General features: G+C 59.0%; 1 protein-coding gene across 1 annotated transcript in view; it reads right to left on the bottom strand.

Annotated features, from left to right (window-relative positions):
• NUP210 (nucleoporin 210) overlaps positions 1-19,919 on the bottom strand; it is a 105,080-nt gene that overhangs the window by 8,133 nt on the left and 77,028 nt on the right. The window contains exons 22-33 of the mRNA XM_082414049.1: positions 18,258-18,385; positions 18,024-18,159; positions 16,664-16,726; positions 16,302-16,481; positions 13,661-13,741; positions 12,485-12,616; positions 11,156-11,314; positions 8,324-8,415; positions 6,564-6,738; positions 5,024-5,199; positions 2,873-3,093; positions 1,541-1,677 (exon numbers count right to left, since the gene is read on the bottom strand). Of these exons, the coding sequence (XP_082270175.1) occupies positions 1,541-1,677; positions 2,873-3,093; positions 5,024-5,199; positions 6,564-6,738; positions 8,324-8,415; positions 11,156-11,314; positions 12,485-12,616; positions 13,661-13,741; positions 16,302-16,481; positions 16,664-16,726; positions 18,024-18,159; positions 18,258-18,385 (1,680 nt within the window). The remainder of the gene's footprint in view (positions 1-1,540; positions 1,678-2,872; positions 3,094-5,023; positions 5,200-6,563; positions 6,739-8,323; positions 8,416-11,155; positions 11,315-12,484; positions 12,617-13,660; positions 13,742-16,301; positions 16,482-16,663; positions 16,727-18,023; positions 18,160-18,257; positions 18,386-19,919) is intronic.

Genomic DNA, 19,919 nt, shown 5'->3' with positions numbered 1-19,919 from the left:
TCCCGCCACCCCCAGGGCTTCAGACCCATGTCTGTGCTGCAGGCACCCCACCCTCCCCCACCCTCCGCAGTCTCCAGCTTTGGGCCCTGGAGCTCCAGACACACCGGCCCAGCTGCGTCACCACCAGCCCCACCTGGAGGAGCTACAACCACCTCAAACTCCCCATCATCCTCCCCCCACACTGGCGCCTCCATCTGCGCTCCCCTCCCTGCAAAGGGCCATCCTCCCCCTCGTCGCCCCAGCCAGACCTGGAGACTCATCCCCAAGGCCTCCCTCTCCCAAGCCCCGCTTCCAAACAGTCACCAAGCTCTGATGACCCTCCCTCCTGAGTCTCTCCAAACCCACCCTTAGTTTCGGTCTCCCCAGGGGTGCCAGTGAGGGCCCATCCTCTGTCTCCCAGCTGCCACCCTGCAGCTATGCCCCCTCCCTCAGGCTCTTAGACTCAGCCAGCCACCAGGCAATCTTTCCAAACATACTTCTGATCTATATCACTCTTTGCCTTAAAAAAACCTCTGATGAATCCCTACTGTGTCTGGCGTCAGTTTCAACATCTTCACCCCAAACAGCAGCAGCAGCAGCTCATACCCACGGAGCACACGCTCTGTGCCGAGTACCATTCTAAGGGCTTCGCACACATTAATGATTCATTTAATCCACACAACAATGTTAGCCCCATTTTACCAGTAAGAAAACTGAGGCACAGAGAGGTCAAGTAACTTACCCAAGGTCACACAGCCTCTCAGTGGCCCAGCTGGGATTTGAACCCAGGCAGCCTGGCCCCAGAGCTTAACCACTGTCGTGATCTGATCGCAAAGCTAGCCTCTGCTCCCACACACCCCGGGTTCCAGCCCCAGGGCTGGCTCTCGAACCCTGCCCACCTTTCCCGTGCGGTGCCCTCCTCTGCCAGCTCCCCCAGCCCTGCCCGACCACCCTCCGGGGCTTCTTGGGGCGGGGGGGCACTGCTTTATTTGTCTCAAGGTGCCTCTATCTGCACTGGGCTCGCCCACACCGCAGGGTCACAGCACTAAACACACCCGCTATTAGGTTAAACTGCTGGATTCCACAGGGCACACGCTGCTCTAAAAATGAGACACGTGGAACGCAGCCAGACTCTGTTCATTGATTCATTCTCGGGTGGAGATAAACAGAAGAGAGAGCGGTTCTGTTCACCTCCAGAAAGACTCAAAAGGTGACTTGCTGGGGGAGTTTAACTTTGCCGGTGACGCCAAATCGCTAAGCGGGACCACCTATGGCCGTGACTCCCGGGGGACGCCCACGTAGACAGTCCTGCCCCCAGGGCTCAGCCGAAGGGCGTGGGCGCGGGGATCACCCCCAGGAGGCCGCCTCCGTCCTCCCACCACTGTGGACGAGGCAGCCGGCAGCCTGGGAGGGGGAACCTGCCCGCACCAGGCTCACGACTCCCCATCCGCCTGCCTCCTGAGGTGCTGGAGCTTCCTTCCTAAACAAACGGGGATCAGTCAGTACGGAATCTGAGGCTTCCACCCCGAGAGGCTCGGCCACGTGGGCCCCAAAGCCCCACCTCCTTGTAGGTCTTCAGGTGCCCGGCGAGCTCGTAGTAAACGGTCACAGATCCCGCTTCCAGGGCCACGGCCACGCCCGTCTTGGGGTCGACATGGAGGACGCTGCGGGCTGATGAGCTCCAGGTCCCGGGGACGCCTAGGAGGGGAAGCTGCATGTGACACCTCTGTCCCATGACTGACGCTCCAGCCGCCCCGTCTCACCTGGGTCACCTGGGCAGTGTCCTCCCCGCCCCCAGCCCCACGCTCCACTGCCCACCGCTCGGCTCCTGTCTGCGACCACAACGCATCCCTGCCGGGAATCTCTTGGTCGTTTCCCGCCCTGGGATGACCCGGGCGCTGGCCCCCCAGGGCCGGCCCACTGCATGTCTCCCCACGGCACCGCCCCCGCCCGCCCACCCTGCTCAGCACTCGCCTTTGAACAAACAAGGCGGGTGGCAGACACTGAGCTGTCACTAGACAGCAGTCCTCAGGGAAGAGCCAATCTCATCACATGATAAACACAATGAAAGGATTCAACAACCACATTCTATTTGTGGCAAATAATATGTGCTTTTCTTTCAAGGCAGCGTGTAACTTCCTTTTACAATGAGTTTAATTAGGTTTAAAACAAGGGAGCCAATTAGGAAAAAAATTAGGTAAATGATTGCACGTGAGGCTCGTGGATGCACGGGTGGCGCGGACAGTCGCCCCACCGCCTAGCGGCTTCCTTGGCTGAAGTTCCCTTCTAGAGGCACCTGCCAATGCAGCAGCCCCGCCAAGAAGCTCATCAACGCCGAACAGTCAGGGACTTCCCTGGTGGTCCAGCAGTTAAGACACCGCACTTCCAGAGCAGGGGTCACGGGACCAGGGCAACTATGATCCCACGTGCCGTGCGGCGCGGCCAAAACCACAACCAAACAAAACACCGAACAGTCAGTCCCTCAGCCGCACCAGCCACGTTTCCAGGGTCCCGTGGCTCGTGGCTATGGGGGTAGACAGTTTCCACAAGGGTGGAAAACCCTTAGGGCAGGGGGGGCAAGCTTCTCTGTAGAGCGCCAGATTGTAAGTCTTTGGGGCTGTGTGGGCCCGAGGGTCTCTGATGCCACCACTCAGCCCAGCAGATGCAGCGTGAAAACGGCCACTGATGACACGGAGATGGAGGGGTGTGGCCGAGCACCAGTAACAGCCTGTTGCAGAAAGAGACGGCAGGAGGCTCTGGCCGGGGCAGCAGTTTTCCGATGCCCGCTCTAGAACATCACCAAGCTCCACGTGTACACCTGTCACAGCGGGCTGAGAGCCCCGTCCCACCTCCCAACCACAGAGATGGTTCCCTCGGCCAGAATCTCTCGTACCTTCCAGGCTGACCAGAACCGTGGCCAGACAGAGGACGTCCCCCACCACCACTGCTCCGGACAGCTCGGGGGAGATGGCCTGCAGGACAGGCAGCGGGACGAAGTCAGAGAGGCCGCCGTGCGCCGCGTCCCACGCTCTGAGCAGTGTCAGGCCCACGCTGACCGCGCGGACCACGCAGGTGTTGTTGGTGGCGCCCTTCCCGATCTGCACAAACTCGTCCCTGGGCACGGGAGACGTGGCTCTCAGTCTCGGGAGAGGCCCCAGCTCTGAGGGAGGAGCCAGCGAAGGGGCCCCGCACCTGCCCACTGCGCCCTGAGGTCACCCGGGTGAGGGACCCGCAGGCCACACCGGCCGGATTCACCCACCACCCGGGTGGGGCGGGGGGACCCACAGCCCAGACAGGATGGCCAGCGTCACCATCCCCCCAGAGGAAAGTGATGTACCCCCTGCTCCCATCCCTTCCCAGCAGGGAACCAGGACACTTGGGGAGGCACAGGCTGCCTTCTGCCATGTTACTGGGACCAGTGACATCGCCCCTGCCCGCTTCCTCATCTGCCAAGTGGGGCTGACAATGTACCCACGTCACAGGCTTGACGTGAGCAGCAAACCCGGTCAGCAGCTGGAGAGGGCTTAGGCCAGCATCCGGCACAAGGGCACACGGGGGGCACTCAGTGACGGCAGCCCCCGCGGGGCCGGAGGGACGGCTGGGCTGGGCAGGGGGAGGGTCAGGGTCTCTGCTCCGTTGCCTCCCTCCCCACACCCCCAAGCCCTGACCGCTCTCTTGGAGAGAGGCCCGTGTGACTTCTGCAGGGGAGCAGGGGAGCTGGACATGGGGCTCCGTTCCCTCCAGGGCAGCCTGCACCCCAGACCGGCAGATGCCCTGCTGTGTGCACAGAGCGCCATGGCATGCCAGAGGCCCTGGCGACCACAGCCTCAGTTGGTGGCCCCGGGGACTAGGCCACGTTCTCCACGTGACAGTGTGGACACAGCGGCCTGGAAGGGTGACCCGCCCAAGCTCACGGGCCCCATAAAGGGCCGAGCCTGGCTTGAACAGGGCCCAACTCCAAACCCCACTCTCCCAGGGCCCGGCCCTGGGGTGTTCAGCCACAGGGGACACATCTGCTCCAGGGCCCATGGGAAGCCCAAGCTGCAATGGTCACCAACACCGGGACATGAACTTCTGCGCCCAAAGAGGACCCTCTGGAGCGCTACTCCTTCCTCTTAGGTCTGAGGCTCCTCTCTCCTGCTCTTAGCTTGGTCTGCGTCCCCCAGGACAATGGCTCCTAACCCTTAGAATCACCTGAAGGCACTGTTACAGCCCAGATTGTTGGGCCCTGAAAATGTGCATTTCTAAGTGTCCCAGGCGGTGGTAATGATGCTGGTCTGGGGACCACACTTTGAGAACCGCTGCTCCGGTGGACTCAGACATGTGGGCAGGTCTAGCCTGAGGCCACAGCTCTCTTTCCTGGAGACCACCCCCTCTCTCCTCACATTAGGCCTGAGGCTGCATTTGTATTTCAGAAGCGTCAGCCAAGAAGAACTGCCCTTGGAGCCCAATGGGACCTGGTATTCAAACCCCACTTCCTGGCTGTGTGGCCCTGGACAAGTGGCTTGACCTCTCTGGGCCTCTACAAACAGGTGACAGCGAGGAGTCGGCGAGACGGCACGCAGAAGGGCCTGAGCGTTGCAAGGTGTGTGACTTCTCTGACCAGCTTTTGTAATGGGTATAACTGGGCTCTGCATCCACTGACCACAGGGCCAGGCCAGCGGCCAGGGCTGTATGCATCTCCCCTGCAGCCCAGCCTTCACGGCTGCACAAAATCTTATTACAAACCTTCCAACCACAAGCCCCAACATCTGGGTTTTGCTTCCTGCCCACCGGGGACACCTCTGCTGAATGATTTCGTGCCTTCTGGTAATAAAGACTCTCGGCCACGCCTCCCCTTGCTCCTGATGCCTGGCTGAGCCTGGTGCTTCCCCCGTGGCCCTGCGAGCAAGGCGCACACCCTGCTCTTGGGAACCATGAGTAACAAACTCTCCTCTCAGTGGCGCTGGCCTCTCCGCGTGGTCATCAGTCACCTGCGTGAATCAGATCTGGGTCTGATCGAGACGTGACTTCATGTGGGGAACGAGGGGGGCCCACCCGCTACCTGTTAGTTGCAAAGTTGAGGACAGAGTTGTGAGCATGGAAGACGTCTCCGGAGTTGTCGTGGAAGTGGACGGTGAAAGTCACGGTCACTCCCAGGGGCAGGGCCGCCAGAGCCTCCTTGTTCTGGGTGTGCAGAGCGGGGCTCATGGAGATCCTCAGGTAGGAAACAGGGGACACCTGGGGACAGGGAGCAGGTGCAGTGACAACTGTGCCAGGAACACTTCCCTGAAGAGCCCCCTCCCGAAGACGGACGCCTGCCCCTGGCCAGCCCCCATCTCAGGAGGCATGGGGGCTGGACCGACTTGGGGTCATGGAAAGAGCGGTCCAGCCCGCGACGTTGGCCCCCCCACCTGCACGGCAGCCGGCCTCGCTCTCAGGAAACCCAACCCGCAAGAGTCAAAAGCCATGACTGTGAAAAATTAGATTATTCTTCATGTTGCAAAAATATCCTCTGGGCTTTGACCGCTCAGCTCCTTTGGAGGACCTGGCTCTCCAGGCATTTAAAGTAGAAACAATGCCCGCTCGGACTGCAGAGGCAGCGTTGCCTGGGGGCCTCCGTACGCTACAGAGCTGCCAGGAGCGGGTGCCCCAGTTAAAGGGGAGACGGGAAAAGGAGGGGATGATGGGTTTCGGGAGCCCCAGAACGCAAGCTCTTTAGAGAGCAGACTTGGTTCTCTGACTCCAGGTAAAATCCATCCTGGCCAAAAAGCCAGCCCCCAAAACACCCAATTTCTTTGACGAAGGTCAGTGGTGCAGTGACCGGCACACAGCTGGTGCTCAACGCTATTTGTTGACACAGGATGGGCGGTCAGTCACTTTCACTTACTCGAAAACTAGGGTGGAGGGTTCCCTGTTAGACACCCATCTTGAAACAAAAAGATGTTAATAAGGAAATAGGCCCACGACCCAAGCAAAATCTAAATATTACAGTGGTCGTGTGTTTTCTCTGTCACTGAGGATCAGTTGTGCAAAGAAAACTCTGCTCAGGATAAACCCCAGGACCCGACCCGGGGACGTCCAAGGAGAAAGTCCCGTCTCTGAGGAGCACAGAATGGCAAGGGGACACGGGAGTGCTGGCTGGGACTGGAGGACACCAACCCGGGCCAGGCCGACGTGGGCTAGAACCCAGAGCCTGACTCTCAATTACCGTGTGACACTCTGAGTCTTGGTCTCCTTGCCTGTAAGGCGGGTCACCTCATCCTACGAGGTGCCGTCTGTAACGTAATGGCTTCTGGGTCAAGAGCCAGCACACACATTCAATGCTGACTGGTCAGGACACCGGAGTGCCAGTCCCAGAAAACCATGGACCTCTCTGGGCCTCAGTTTCCCCATCTATGAGACGAGGTCATTGCCATCAATCATCTCCAAGGATCTTCGGCTCCGACCCCCAGAAGATGCTGCAGCTTCTCACCTAGGGCCTTTAATAAACTCTTCCAGACAATTTCTTGGCTGGAAGGTGAGTATATTCACTTATACACCTGCAAGGGGAAAACAGTACTGCTGATTTTATTACTCCAAAAAGGAGGCGGACGTGATCCTACCTTGACAGCCACGATGATGGTCTGGTTGGCCCCAAAAGCCTCTTGGGCAGTCACTTCAACCGTGGATGTCCCGATTATGGACCCCGACACCAGGGAGCCTTTCTCATCAACGTGCACGATGGGAACCTTCTCAGGTCCGTCCAGGACACGATAGCTCAGAGAGGCGGCGCCATCCCTTCGGAAAACAAACCAGACCAGTGTTCACAGACAGCAGGAGTGTCACAGCAAGGGGCCCGGGGTTCGGGAGAGCCACTGCTCCCGGGAGAAGAGGCCCAATCTCAGCCCCGCCGTGCACCAGGCCCCCGTGCACAGCCTGCTGCAGCTCTTCAGTTGCCAACAGGAAACCTAATTTGGAAAACCAAGGGTTCCAAGGAGAGCGGCACCTTCCACGAGCCGGTCAGTGGGAGGGAAGGATGCGGGAGCTGAGGGTCCCATCAGCAGCACAGATACTTGCTGTCAAAGACCCTTCCATGGTAAACTGTCTTCAGTTTGCTGAAATAAGGCAGCCTGGTGCAGCGGGAAGAGGGTGGGGCTTAGAGCCGGATGGAGCTCAAAGGCAGACCCAACAGCCCGCTAACAACTGTGCATCTTTAGGCACGTGTGTCCCCTCTCTCGGCCTCGGCTTCCTCAACTGTGAAATGGGAGTTATGGCCCTGCCCTGTCCTATTTCCAAGGGCCAGTAACTGGATAAAAATGGGCCACTTGCTAAGAATGTGGTTTGGAAAACTACTGATAATATGCACTGAGGAGGAGACAAATTATGCAGTATTTTATGCTCTTTTACATATTCATTGATGTTATAAGGAAAGAAAGGAAGGAAAAGCCTCCCAGGCCTGGCCCCCTCTCACCCTCTCTCTGTGCCGCCGCCCCACAAACCCTCTGCAGATGACTTTAAGCATATGTCATTGCTTCTGCCTCAAATTTCTCCCCCCTCATCAACTCCAGCCTCTTAACCTCCTATGCATCCTTTAAGTCCCAGCTCCAGCATCTCCACTGGGGGTGTGCCTCCCCGAATCCTCGCATGGAAGGCCTTCCTTTGGGCTGTGGCTTCAACATTGTACCTCGTTTCATTACAGCCCTTCTCTCTACACTGCCCTCTTTCCCACTGGACTCCTCAAGGGCACGGCTGTCACCCACCTCTGACTTAGAGCCCTGCACGGAGCCGGGAGGTGACACTTTTGGCTGCGTGTCCCCCACGTGTGTGTGTTTCTCCAGTGGTCCTTACAATGCCCAACTTTGCACCCGCAGTTCACACACAAGGCATCACTACCCAAAGCATCGTCTTAGAATGCCGGGCAGGAGGCAGGTTTGCAGGCAGGCTTCAAAACCCCGCTTCTCTGCGTTCATGCATGTCCCCACCACCCAGCAGGGGCCGAGATCCACATTTTCACGAGCCCCCAGGTGACGCCCCAGCTCCTAGACTACACCGAACAGCAAGTCTTAAAGACACAGGGGCATTTGAGAAATTGAACACCTCCAAGCTGGCACTTTTCCCCCTTTGAAGCAGTGGATGTCCGCAGAAAGCATGAGAGGTTCTGGGCCACAGGGAGAAGAGGGACCCACGGGGAGATGCTGCAGACGGGCAGGGGACGTCCCCGGTGACGGGGAGGAGGGCAGAGGTGGCACCGGCTTCCAGCGCGACACCAGGAGGGAGGTGCAGCTCGCCCGAGGCACCCACGGCTCCTGACGACTTTGGCAAACGAGCCGTCGGATGTGAGCACAGCTTCGCAACCTGGACGAAGCCGCGTTGAGTGACGTACCTGTTTGTCTGGAGCTTGACAAATGAGTTGGGTGACATTAACACGTGTTCTGCTTCTATTTCGGGGTTCAGCAGCCGCAGCTTTTCAAACACCTGGAAGAGAGGGTGAGTTTTGTTTCCTGTGATCCCTGGAACCACGTCCAGGGTCTGCTTGTCTCCCAGGGGTGAGAGAGCCCGGTGCCAGCACCTGTTACGCAGCTGGTGATGCGGTGGCGAGGGCTGAGCTTCAAGAGGCCGAAGGCACGATGAGGAGGAGCAGGTGCGCTGGTAAAGCCCCTGGGGCCGCTTCACGGAAGCACGGGCCGCCCCCGAGCTCTCGGGACATATGTGTGTGGGAGGCGGCAGAGTGACAGGGCCCAGGGTCCTGCTCGGTCATGCTGCCAGGGCTGAGCCTGGAGAAAGCTCTAAATTCCCCTCAGAGACACACGCTGCTCCTTACGTGCCCCTCCCAGATGCACCCGCTCAGCCCCGCCTCTCACCCTCTATCCTGCCAGGCTCCGGCAGGATCCGCACAGAACTGGCACGGGGCGCCTGGAGACCTCAGGCCAGCAGCCGATAAACCCGATGATGTCGGATGGACTCTAATCCTGCCACGGAGGCAGCCCTTCCCGGGGGCTCCAGACCCCTCTCGGCACGCAGCCTGACGCGCCCAGCACCCTTCAGGCACCTATCTCCAGGGACCCTCAGGCCATCCGAGCCTAGATGCCAAGCACAGCTTTGGCTCCCCGCTGGCTTCTGATCCGATCAGACCAGCTGGACGCTCCTAAGGGCCTGTGTCTAAAATCATCTGAACTGACAGATGATTTTCCAAGAGGAGACTGGCCTGACTCCCCTCCCTCCGAGCACCGCCATGTCCTGACCATACACTCAACCTCGATTTCCTCATCTGTAAAAAGGGTCTAGAAGTAATCATCCTTGCCACGCTTGTCTCACAGAGCTGGGGGATGCGTGCGACACCATGGAGTGGCAGTGCTTCCTAACAGGGCACGGGGCACGGCCTTGGGAGCCAGACCGGGTTCTGGAGTCACGTGAGCACTCCCGCCAGGCAGGCGGCATCCAGAGTGAAGCTGCCTCACTGATTCCGTATCTCGCAGGAAATACACGGACAGACAGATCCCCTCCCACTTTTCTTAGGCATGGACCTCTGTGGTCCCTCTAGAGATGGAGATGAAGGTACAAGGGGGACCTTCCTCTCCTGTTATGTGACCGGCAGAAAAGCACCATTGCCAGCACCACGGGGAACGGCCTCGGTGCCAGGGAGACGACGGGGGCTGGGGGGGCCTGTGATACTGGGGGGCACCTCTCTATCAATGGGAGGCTGGCCCTTATCTCTTGCTGGTTTTGCCGTGTGGCATCATGCCATGTATTCATACTGGGCTTTTAGACAAAATCCTCCTATTTTTAAATGTTGGCAACAAATAAAAATTGTTTCAAAGCACTGAATGAGCCAAATGAAACACCTCTGTGGGCTGGATCCAGCGTCTCTAAGTTTCCGATGTGCTCAAAACCCATCTGCTGTCAGCCAGGGACACCGAGGCACAGAGGTGTTAGATGACCTGACCGAGGTCACGGAATTTGGCAGCTGCAAAGCCCTGTCTTTAATTTCAGGATAGGTATCAGAACTTGCTTCGTTTTGTTTTCAGCTAGGAAGAGCAAGTATTTGTGTGTTTCTATGTGTGTATTTGTCTGTGTCTGTGTGTCTATGTGTGTGTGTGTATGTGTGCGTGTCTGTGTCTGTGTGTTTGTGTGTGTGTGTGTGCGCCTGTGTGTTTGTGTATGTGTCTGTGTGTGTGTATGTGTCTGTGTTTGTGTGTATGTGTGTGTGCCTGTGTGTGCATGTGCAGGCAGGGGTGAAAGGGGTTGGCAGACAGGTGTTTCTCTCTTTGAAATCTGCTTCTTTGCCCCTAATGAGGTATGTGCCTGGTTTAGAAATGGTTTGCTCCTTCCTGAAGAGGGAGCTTGAACCCATTTCTTTTCTCATGATACTTAGGGGCTGCTATCAGTTTTTCTTTGCAATTTAGGGGAACCCAGACATTACTGAGTCCCAGATTAGCAGGATGGGGTCCCTGAAGCTAAAAATGCTCTTCATTGTTTTTACAGAGGGGCCCAGAGGGGGCAGGGGTGGTAGAGAGAGACGTGGGTCGAGCCCTGGGCTGGACAGGGGTGGCTGGGCTCTGGTCCTGCCTGGTCCGAGTCCTGCTGGGTGCCCCCTCGAGGGGCTCTGAGCAGGCCGCCTCCCGTCCTGAGGCTCGGTTTCCATCAGTGAACGATGGGTCGCACCCTCTGACTTCCAGGGCACATCCCTCGAGGCCTTTCAGGACCCTCTGCCGCCTGCTCCCTGGGACCTGCAGGGGCACTTCACCTCCGGGGCTGCGGGCTCATCTAGGGCAGCCATGCCTGCAGCTCCTGCCCTGCAGGCTTTGTGGGAGCCGGCCTGGGAAGTGGGGAGACTGTGTCTGCTTCTGCTAAGCACACCTCATGTTTGTGAAATATACGGACAACTAAATGAATGCCCGGCTCAGACAATTTTCCAGCCTTTTTCCCCCAGAAGGCACCCCAGGCTCTGAGCTCAGAACTATCTGCTATTCTGGGAGCACATCAGGCTACTTCAGACCTTCAGCCCTGTGCACATGCCAGGCCCCCCTATCCTGAAACGTCCCCCTCTCTGTGAAGCCCTGGGTCACCCCATCTCAGGCTCCCACAGCACCTCATACCCCCAGCCCCAGCCCCCAGCCCCCTGACATGTGCCCACACGGCCCCCTGGGAGGAGCAGGGCTGCTGGGTTGGCCTTTGCTCTCCCGCTAACGGTGGCTTCTGCCCACCTGTCCTTTACCTGGATTTGGATCTCGTCAGAGAGCTCTTTGGCGAGGCCCAGCAGCTGCCCGGCTGTGGGGTCCAGGGCCTTGACCACCACCCTCAGCCCGGTGCGGCCCTTCACCCGGCCGTGCACGTTCATGGCAAAGTTGTACTGCGACGGCAGCCGGAGCGATGCCTGCGACAGATGTCAAAAGTGTCCCCAGAGGGCAGAGCCGGACAGGAGCCCCAGACTCCCTGCACTGCCTGCCTGCTCTCACCCTGCTGCCTTCCCGCCCCGTCAGGACCTGCTAACTGGGGGCTGCAGCCCGTGGCCACCCCAGCACGAGTGCTGCGATTCACGTTGTTCACAGGGGCCTGTGGAAGAGGCTAGGCCAACCCGCGTTCTCACACAGGACTTCTCAGAGCCTTGACCGTGCGGGGGGTCAGACGAAGCACCAAGAAGATGTTGGACTTGGGGTGTTCCCCCCCAGAGCCCCCGTCGCGGGCTATCTGTGAAAAAGTCACACGTCCCGGTACCACGGGAACAGTCTGGGGACAGGACTCTGGTCCCACAGGGTCGGGGGGAGGCCCTCGTCCTGCACTAGATGAGCTTCAGGCAGCCTCCAGGAGACCCCCATCCCATGCCCGGCCCCCTCCCCCCCTGTCCACGGATAAGACAAGAAGAAACCCCCAGCACCAACCCCACTCGGGTCCTGGGTGACCAAGGCCCACCCGGGGTGGCAGCCTGTAGTCACCAGGGCCGGCACCCGGCCCATAGCCCACTGGCTGGGCGACCCCGGGCGCGTCCCCCCTCCTCACGCATGGGCTCCAGCTCATACAAACGGGGGCAGCACGTTCTCTCCCGCTGAGACTTAGGGAGGGGCCGTGGACCCCCTAGGGAGGCCTAAGGGGAGAGGGGTGGGGTCCTGGGATAAACCTGGAGAAAACCCCAGGGCTGCCAGGCGTCATCTCGGAAAGGGGGTCAGAAGCTACAGACTGGGGACCCCGACCAGGACCCCGAGACGTTCTGGAACTTCTGTGACGTCCCCACCAGGCTGTCGTTTTTGCTGCCTTCCGCTAGCGGGTCACTAAGCCCCTGTGCAGCGCGGCTGGTCGGCAAGAATGTGCTTAAAATGAAAAGGCTGCGGACTGTCCTGGGAACCGCGAGGGGGGAGCTGGGCGGCCGGGTTCCTGGACACGAGCAAGACTGAGAGGCCGGGAGGGACACCGGGGAGGGAGAGTGTGGCCGCAGCCTTGGGAGGAGTCGGGGAGCCGCGAGAGGGCGTGAAGCGCAGACACGTGGTGAGAACCCTCCCACCCCAACACCGTCTGGTGTGGAGTCGGGGGACGCCGGGAGGGTGGGTACCTCGTGGTGCCGCCCCCAGACGTCCAGGATGTCTCGCTTGGTGACAGACCAGTGGAAGGTCAGGCCCGGCACGGCATTGCCGAAGGAGAAAGGGTTCTGGTTGTTGGTGATCCCGGTGACGTAGACAGGCATCTGTGGGGAGAAGCCAGGCCCGTGACCGCCGGGGTCCAGCGGCCGGAGCCCCACCCCCCGGACGCTCCGGGGCACTGCCTGAGCTGCTGCCCATCGCCGGGTGCTTCCCCGTCCCCACGGGGCAACGGGAGCCGCACCCAATTCCTTCCTAACCAGCGGCAGGCGCAGCACAGGTCCCGGGAGGCCTGAGGAAACAGCAAAGGACCAAGCAGAACACAGCGCCAGCCCCGCCCCTCCCGTCCTTCTTGAGCCGCGGGCTGTCGCAGCTCGGCCGGGAGACCCCATTCCTAAATGACCGCCTCGAGCTCTGGGACACCTGCAGCGCCCCCAGCCCCCGCCGCAGAGCTTACCCTGCTCCCCTCTTTCTCAGTCTAGCGGGGGTCCCTGCTCACGAGGGGTGGACTCACTCTCCTACAACCTGAATCGACCGCGTGCCGACCAGAGGGAGCACGTGGAGGTGATGCAGCGAAAGGCAGGGACGGACCTGAGCCAGGCTGGGGTCGGCGCCCCGTCCCGCCGCGTACTAGCTGTGCAGACGCCCGAAGCCTGCCACGTGCGCACCTCCTCTTCTGTGACACGGACGTGACCCCGGAGCTACCTCTCGGGGCTGTTCTGTGCACCGTGTGGACTAATACACAGAAAGCACCGAGAAAGGTACGCACCGTCCAAACACTGGCTCCTGCGAGGTGCCAGGTGCTATTCTAGGTGCGGGAAGGCGACAGACTGGTGGAGACACAGGCATCACCTGCTGACGGCACCCACACGGGGCGACAGGCGTAAGCGCCGTGTGTAAGAGGAGATGGCGCCGTTGGGGAGGATGGCAGGGAGGCTTTGGGCTGCAGCAGGAAAGGCAGGGGAGTGAAGCTGGACCCCCGGGTAAACAGGGTCCAGCAGGTGAAGGGCATGGAGAACTGTCCCAGCAGAGGGAAGAGCGTCCGGCCAGCAGCCCCAAGCTCATCCTGAAGCAGATCTCAGGGCCTGACCCCTGCCAAGAGGCTGCTCCGAGAGCTCAGCCAGGAGGGCCTGGAGAGGTTCCCGCCTCACCTGGGTCCCCGTCCTCATCCGAGTGATGGGGGCGCGGATCCTCACAGCCTGGAGCAGCAAGACCTCCACCTCCACGAGATCCTAGGAAAAGGGCTTTGGGGCTCAGGCTGACTGTGGGTAGGGGCTATGCGCTACTGACGGGAGTTTCGGGAAGGGACACCCCTCCCCAAGGAAGGAGGCTCCTGCCAAGGCCAGCTTAGAGTCACGTGGCCAGAAGGCACCCATGATGTTCCTCTTCCCTAGGAGGCCTGGCTTTGTGGGTGGCTCGCCCCACGTGGACGCGGCTGCTGCCTCTTCCCTGCCCCTGGGGGTGCCAGCCTGGTCCTCTGAGCCTACAGACCTGTCCGATCCAGGTGCTCCAGGTCAGCACTGCAGAGACTCAGGGACACTGACCAGGGACTGTTCCTCTCTAGGCCAGGCAGCCCTCACAGGACAGGTCTCCAGACCTCCCAACCCCAAATCCAGCCTGTCTGTCTCTGAGCAGAGTACCGGGACAAATGCAGGAGCCAGGGAGAGTGTGATTAGAATAGACTTTATATCCTCCTTCATTCTGAATTCTATACTCCTGTTAATTTGGCCAAAGACTAACTCTACTGGCTTCTTTGTAGTGCTGCTGACACACGCTGAACCTAGGCTACTAAAACCCTTAAGCCCTTTTTACAGACACTCAGGTGAGCCCATCTCCTGTGCCTTGTGACCTGGGCTAACTCCTGGCACATAGTAGGTGCCCAACTAGCATCCCTTCCCTTCCTTCTCTTCATCCTTCTCACTGCTGTCTTCTCTTGCTAGTCCTGGACTATTCCTCGGCTTTGGGAGCTGATTCTTAGGGTGAGCTGAATTGCACAGATGGAACCGTGAGCTTCCGACCAGAGTCGCATACCCTTCTGGGACACGCGGACCTCAGGGCCTCAGGCTGAGCCCCCGCCTGCCTGGGCTCAAGGAGACGCCTTTCAGATGGCGCTGGCGGTGCAGCCTTTCCATCTACCAAGCGGCACCGCGGCCTTCCCCCGGCCCCTCCCAGCCTGCCCGATGGGAGACGCAGAGAGGTGGCCCAGTGAGGTCCGCCTAGAGAGGAGGGTGGCCAGGAGGGACTGCATGGCCTTGTGTCCTCCGGACCAATCTCCAGCCGGTTGCTGTGTCAGCCACGCGGGCCCCCAGGAGGAGAAAAACAAGCCCGTTCCTGAGGCCGCAACCCTTTCTTTAGAGTGAAACAAAGCAGGGCCTCCTTGGTCCTTAATTTTACTCTCACATGCCCAGTGTTTTCTTGTCTTTATAAAATAGATAGGTAAACTTGAAGTATCCACCCAGTGATTCAAAAGGACTTTGCGGCGTAAGCGGGATACTTGGAGAGAGAGTGGAACTGCTGGGAAAGGAGTAAATCGATGCACTCAGTGTCGGGTCAAAGTCAGCCCCACCCGCTCCAGGGGGGTCCCAGCGCCCAGAGCTGTGTGTTCAGGTGCTCCTAACTCAGCGGTGCTCCTGGACCACCGTCAGGGGCCCAGTTCCCGTCGCCAGTCACACCACCCAGGACAAAACGCCCTCTTCGAGCCGGGGTTCCAGCATGGCCTGACCACCAAGCTGATGCTCCTGCAAGTCACAGCAGGCCAAGGGCACGGGGCAGAATCCAAGCACCCTGAGCTCTTCTCAGGAGGGGGGCATGCTCTGCCCTGTCCTTCCCAGAGGCCCACGGAAGTGCCTGCCCCTGGGGAAGACAGAAGCGATCAGACTTAGAGACCCCTGCTTTCACCTGCTTGGAGTCAGTGCCACCGATATGGGGCAGGGGGACCCTCCTGGGGGAGGCTTCCCCTGAGTCGGCCTCCAGCATCTCTGCTGGCCCAGGAAATTGGTCAGGAAATGTCCCCCACTCCAGCAGGGAGGCGGGGGAGATGACTTTACTTCTAGCTGAGCAAAGATACTGGCGGATGACTCAGGCTTTCTTTCTCTCCTGGAAATATAAATCCAGGTCTGAGACACTACTGGTGTCCAGTTACCCTCGTGCACAGCAGCCAAGTCAGCACATGCCTCCAAAAACATACACCATAACCCAACAAGTGTGTCAGAGCCTAGAGCAGCCCAACTCTGCTAGGAGAACATCTCCAAGCCCAGCTGGAAGAGAAGACCTGAAGGCGGGAGGGCTCTGATGCTGGCGATACGAGGTCCGGTCCTAGAGCAGCCGTGTGGCGGCCGTGGGCCGCTAGCCCGTCCCTCGGGCCCATCACCTGCACACGGGCAGAGCAGAGGGTCCGGAGAGGACTCGGGGAGGCACGTAAAGCAGAGTGTGCTGTCACAACGGCTACTGTCAGCCTGCACTGGAATGTCCCCAGGGCGTGGGGCTTGGGGACCCTGCCCCTTAAGGAGCAGCTGGGGAGCCTCAGTCAGGAGGAGGGCAACCTCGGGGGTGCGAGTGCAGGGCTGGCCCTGGTGGGGGTAGGTGACAGGCAGGGGCTTGGGCTCAGAGGGCAGAAGCAAGACCCTGGGAGAGGGTGGCCCTTGGCAAGAGCCCCAGCCCAGCAGGCAGGGCTTCCTCCCAGCCCAGGTCACCAACCCCGCCAGCTGCCTGGGGAGCGGTGAGCCTCACCCCAGAGGCTGTGTCCAGGGCGGCTTCGGAAGGTGCCCGCCGCGGTGCAGCCCACGCGCTTACCTGCGACACGACGACGAGCCTGCCGCTCTCGGCATCCACGGCCTGCACGACCCCCGACACGGCGCCGTGGCCCACGGCGAGGCCTCGCACCAGCCCGGCGCCGCCCACCAGCGCCACGCTCTCGTTGCTGATGGAGAAGAGGATGTTGGACTGAGGCTGGGGGCCGCCCTCGGAGGTGATCTGGAGGGAGAAGAGCAGCGCCCGTCAGCCCGTCCCCCGGCCGGCCCACGCCTCACCCTCAGGGGCAAGGGTGCCAACACCCCAGCACTCTCCACAGCCCGTTCTGAAGCCCCAGGCAGGGGACACGGCCAGAGCCCGGCCGCGAGTGGGGGTGGGGCGAGGGCATAGCCTTTGGTTCCTACCTGCATCGTGGCCCCGATAATCAGCGTCACCTTCCTGGGTATCAACCTAAACGGGGGAAAGACCTGGGTGTGGAGACACAAGGGAGAAAGGGGCCCGTTGTGTTCCAAGCTCCTGTAGCCGGACACAATCACATTCAATTCCAGAGAAGCACGGTGCACAGACATCACTCCTCTGAAGGGGGCGCCGGCGAGCTCCTGGGGTCCCGGCCAACCCTGGGGGAGCCCGAGCAGTCCCCACGAGACCTCATCCCACCCCTGGGCCCGAGGATCTGCGGTTCTCAGGGCCGTGACCTGCTCCTGTGGAAGCCACCTGGGAACTGTAGAAATGCCCGCTCCCTGGCCTGCCCCGGACCTGCCAGTCAGAGGTGGGGTCCTGCGATGTGTTTCAACAAGTCCCCACGAGATCTGACACACGTCCAAGCTTCCAACCCACTGCTTTCGAGATTTCCCCAACTCCTCCTTGGAAGGTTGCCTCTTCCACTAAATGTCTCCAGATTTCTACTGACTAATTGCCTTAGAATAGTTCTCTACTACGACGGCCTCAACGTTTTCCAGAGGAGGAAAGCGGGATTCGAGGGGCAGGGACGAGGATGTCCCCGTCTCTGCAGCAGGGCAAAGCCCCCATGTCCTCCTCCTGTACCCCTACAACCCCTGCTCTGCCCTAAGGTGTGCCAGTCGGCCCGGGGCTGCCTTGTGCGTGAGGAGTGGTCTCCGTAGGGCTGTGCCATTTATAGGCAGACAGGACTTTCTTCCCAGCAGGAGAAGAAAGGTGCACTGCCATCTAGAAGCACCGATCGCATCTGCCAACACCAAGCCCACCGGCCCTATGTGGCCGAGACGGTGGAGGAGGGGGCAGGACCAGTGTAGTGCTGCCGAAGAATAAACCTGGACACGACTTCCTGGCCCTGGCGGCTGTGGGGCTCCCGTCACAGCTGAGACGGTGCCGGGGCCCTGGAGCTCCCGCACCCGGAACTGCTGCTCCCAGAGTTCCCTCGAGGAGCGCACCGCCTCTAAGGCCCCGACTGTCAACGGGCACCTCTGCACACGCGCGCAGACCCGTCCGCACTCCTCCCCAGCCACCCCCTTGCTGTGCGGCAGTCGCTCCCCTCCCCTGAGCCACGCCACGCCCCCTCCGTCCCGGAGAGAGTGAAGTCACCCAGCCCCCTCCCTCCTGTGGCCCCAGGTCCCCGGGAGCAGTGAAGGCCCTCTTTTCATCAGAGGACACAGTAGGGCAGATTAATACGGCCCCTCCACGTGGCTTCCTGGGCTGCCCCTAAAACACCCAGCCTATCACAAAAAAGCCCCAACATGCGACAGGGGCTGGGCCGAGGCCATGAAGCATGAAGAGGAACAGCTTTACCTCAATCTGCTGTGGGGCTGAGTTGATTCTCTGTCCGGCCTTATCGGTCACGGTTGCGGTGAGACTGGTCTGGCCAATGGCCACGCCGTGGACGCGGAACACGGCGGTGTAGTCGTCTGGGGCCTCGTCGAGGGCCCTGGAACAGAGGGAGGGGCTGGGACTTCTCCCCCTGACAGACCTGTCGGCAATGCCCTGAGATGCCCTCCTCTGACCCCTGATCCTGCAAGGACTCACGCCAGCGTGACGATCTGGGAGGCTGCCCGGAGCTTCAGGTCCATGAAGGCCAAGTACTTGGCCAGGAAAGGCTTCTTGTGGAAGTCCAGCACGCGAACATATGCCTTGACCGTCTTCCCAATCTCCACCTACATCAAGGGGGACAGAGACTCAGGGGTGGCCTCCGAATGACCAATGCCACCACCTGGGGTACCCTACGGATCTCTGCAAAAGCATCAACAACCTCAAACCCACAGACGCAAGTTGACCTTCAGACTACCAGCCCATCAACAAACGAAAATCGGTTACGTGCTTTCTGTATTCAAGAGGCCTCGGGGATACTTCGATGAATAAATGACACATCCCACTCTGAGAGAACTAACAATCTTAGGCGGGGGGGATAAATTAGAAGTATAGGATTAACAGATACACACTACTATGTATAAAGCAGATAAACAACTGGATTTACTGTATAGCACAGGGGCTATATTCAGTATCTTATAATCACCTATAACGGAAAAGAATCTGAAAAAGAATATATGTATGTATAACTGAATCACTTTGCTGTACACCAGAAACTAACACAACATTGTAAATCAACTATACTCCAATAAAAAGAAAGACCTGACAATCTAGTTAGAGAGATAATCCATAGCTTAGAATAGCAACAGGCAAACAGTGGGGGTTTAATAAGCGCTCACTGACCCAAGAGTTCATACCTGGCACATAATACACATAGTGAAAACTTTGGGAAACATGAGTCAGAAATGCTTAGTGAAAGAACTCAAGTCTGGAAGCAAATCACCAGAGGAAATGAGATCAGAGGAGGACTACCTGAGGCTAAGAGAGTACTGACTTTTTTTTTTTTTTTTAAAAGACCTTTTTTTTTAAAGGAATTCCTTTATTTTTTTAATTATTATTTATTTATTTATTTATTTATTTTTGGCTGTGTTGGGTCTTCGTTTCTGTGCAAGGGCTTTCTCTAGTTGCGGCAAGCGGGGGCCACTCTTCATCGCGGTGCGCGGGCCTCTCACTATCGTGGCCTCTCTTGTTGCGGAGCACAAGCTCCAGATGCACAGGCTCAGTAGTTGTGGCTCACGGGACCAGTTGCTCCTTGGCATGTGGGATCTTCCCAGACCAGGGCTCGAACCCGTGTCCCCTGCATTAGCAGGCAGATTCTCAACCACTGCGCCACCAGGGAAGCCTGAGAGTACTGACTTTTAAGGAGTCCAAGTTGCTTGAAGGTCCCCCTTTAACTACCAACTATTCTCTCCCCCCAGGAAGACAGGACTCTGACAGCATCCCTCTTTAAGCCTCACTGCAGTTACTTCAAGTATTTAGAGTAATATAAAATCCCTCTTTACGTTAAAGAAAAGCCTAGATCTATTACGTATTCATTTTGCAAGAGGACTTGGCATTAGTACATCTTATTCATTTGCCACTGAAATTTCTGAGAATCCAAAACGTACATACTGGGGAGAAAATTCACATTCAGCAATGCATGTACCGGGCTGGTTAGTAACTTGCACCAGTCAGAGGACAGGAATTCCGAAGCTGGAGCTAACGTGGGAACAACTTCCAGCGGGATTTACAGCCAGGTTTTACAGGTGTCAACTGAGATGAAGACGGATACCCTCGGAGGCCACTCTGCACTGAGCCCAGAATGCTGGGCGAAATAGCACT

This window comes from Balaenoptera physalus (assembly GCF_965194825.1).
Source record: "Balaenoptera physalus genome assembly, chromosome: 11".
In the NCBI taxonomy this organism is placed as follows: Eukaryota; Metazoa; Chordata; class Mammalia; order Artiodactyla; family Balaenopteridae; genus Balaenoptera; species Balaenoptera physalus.
This window is presented reverse-complemented; position numbering and strand designations above follow the sequence as displayed.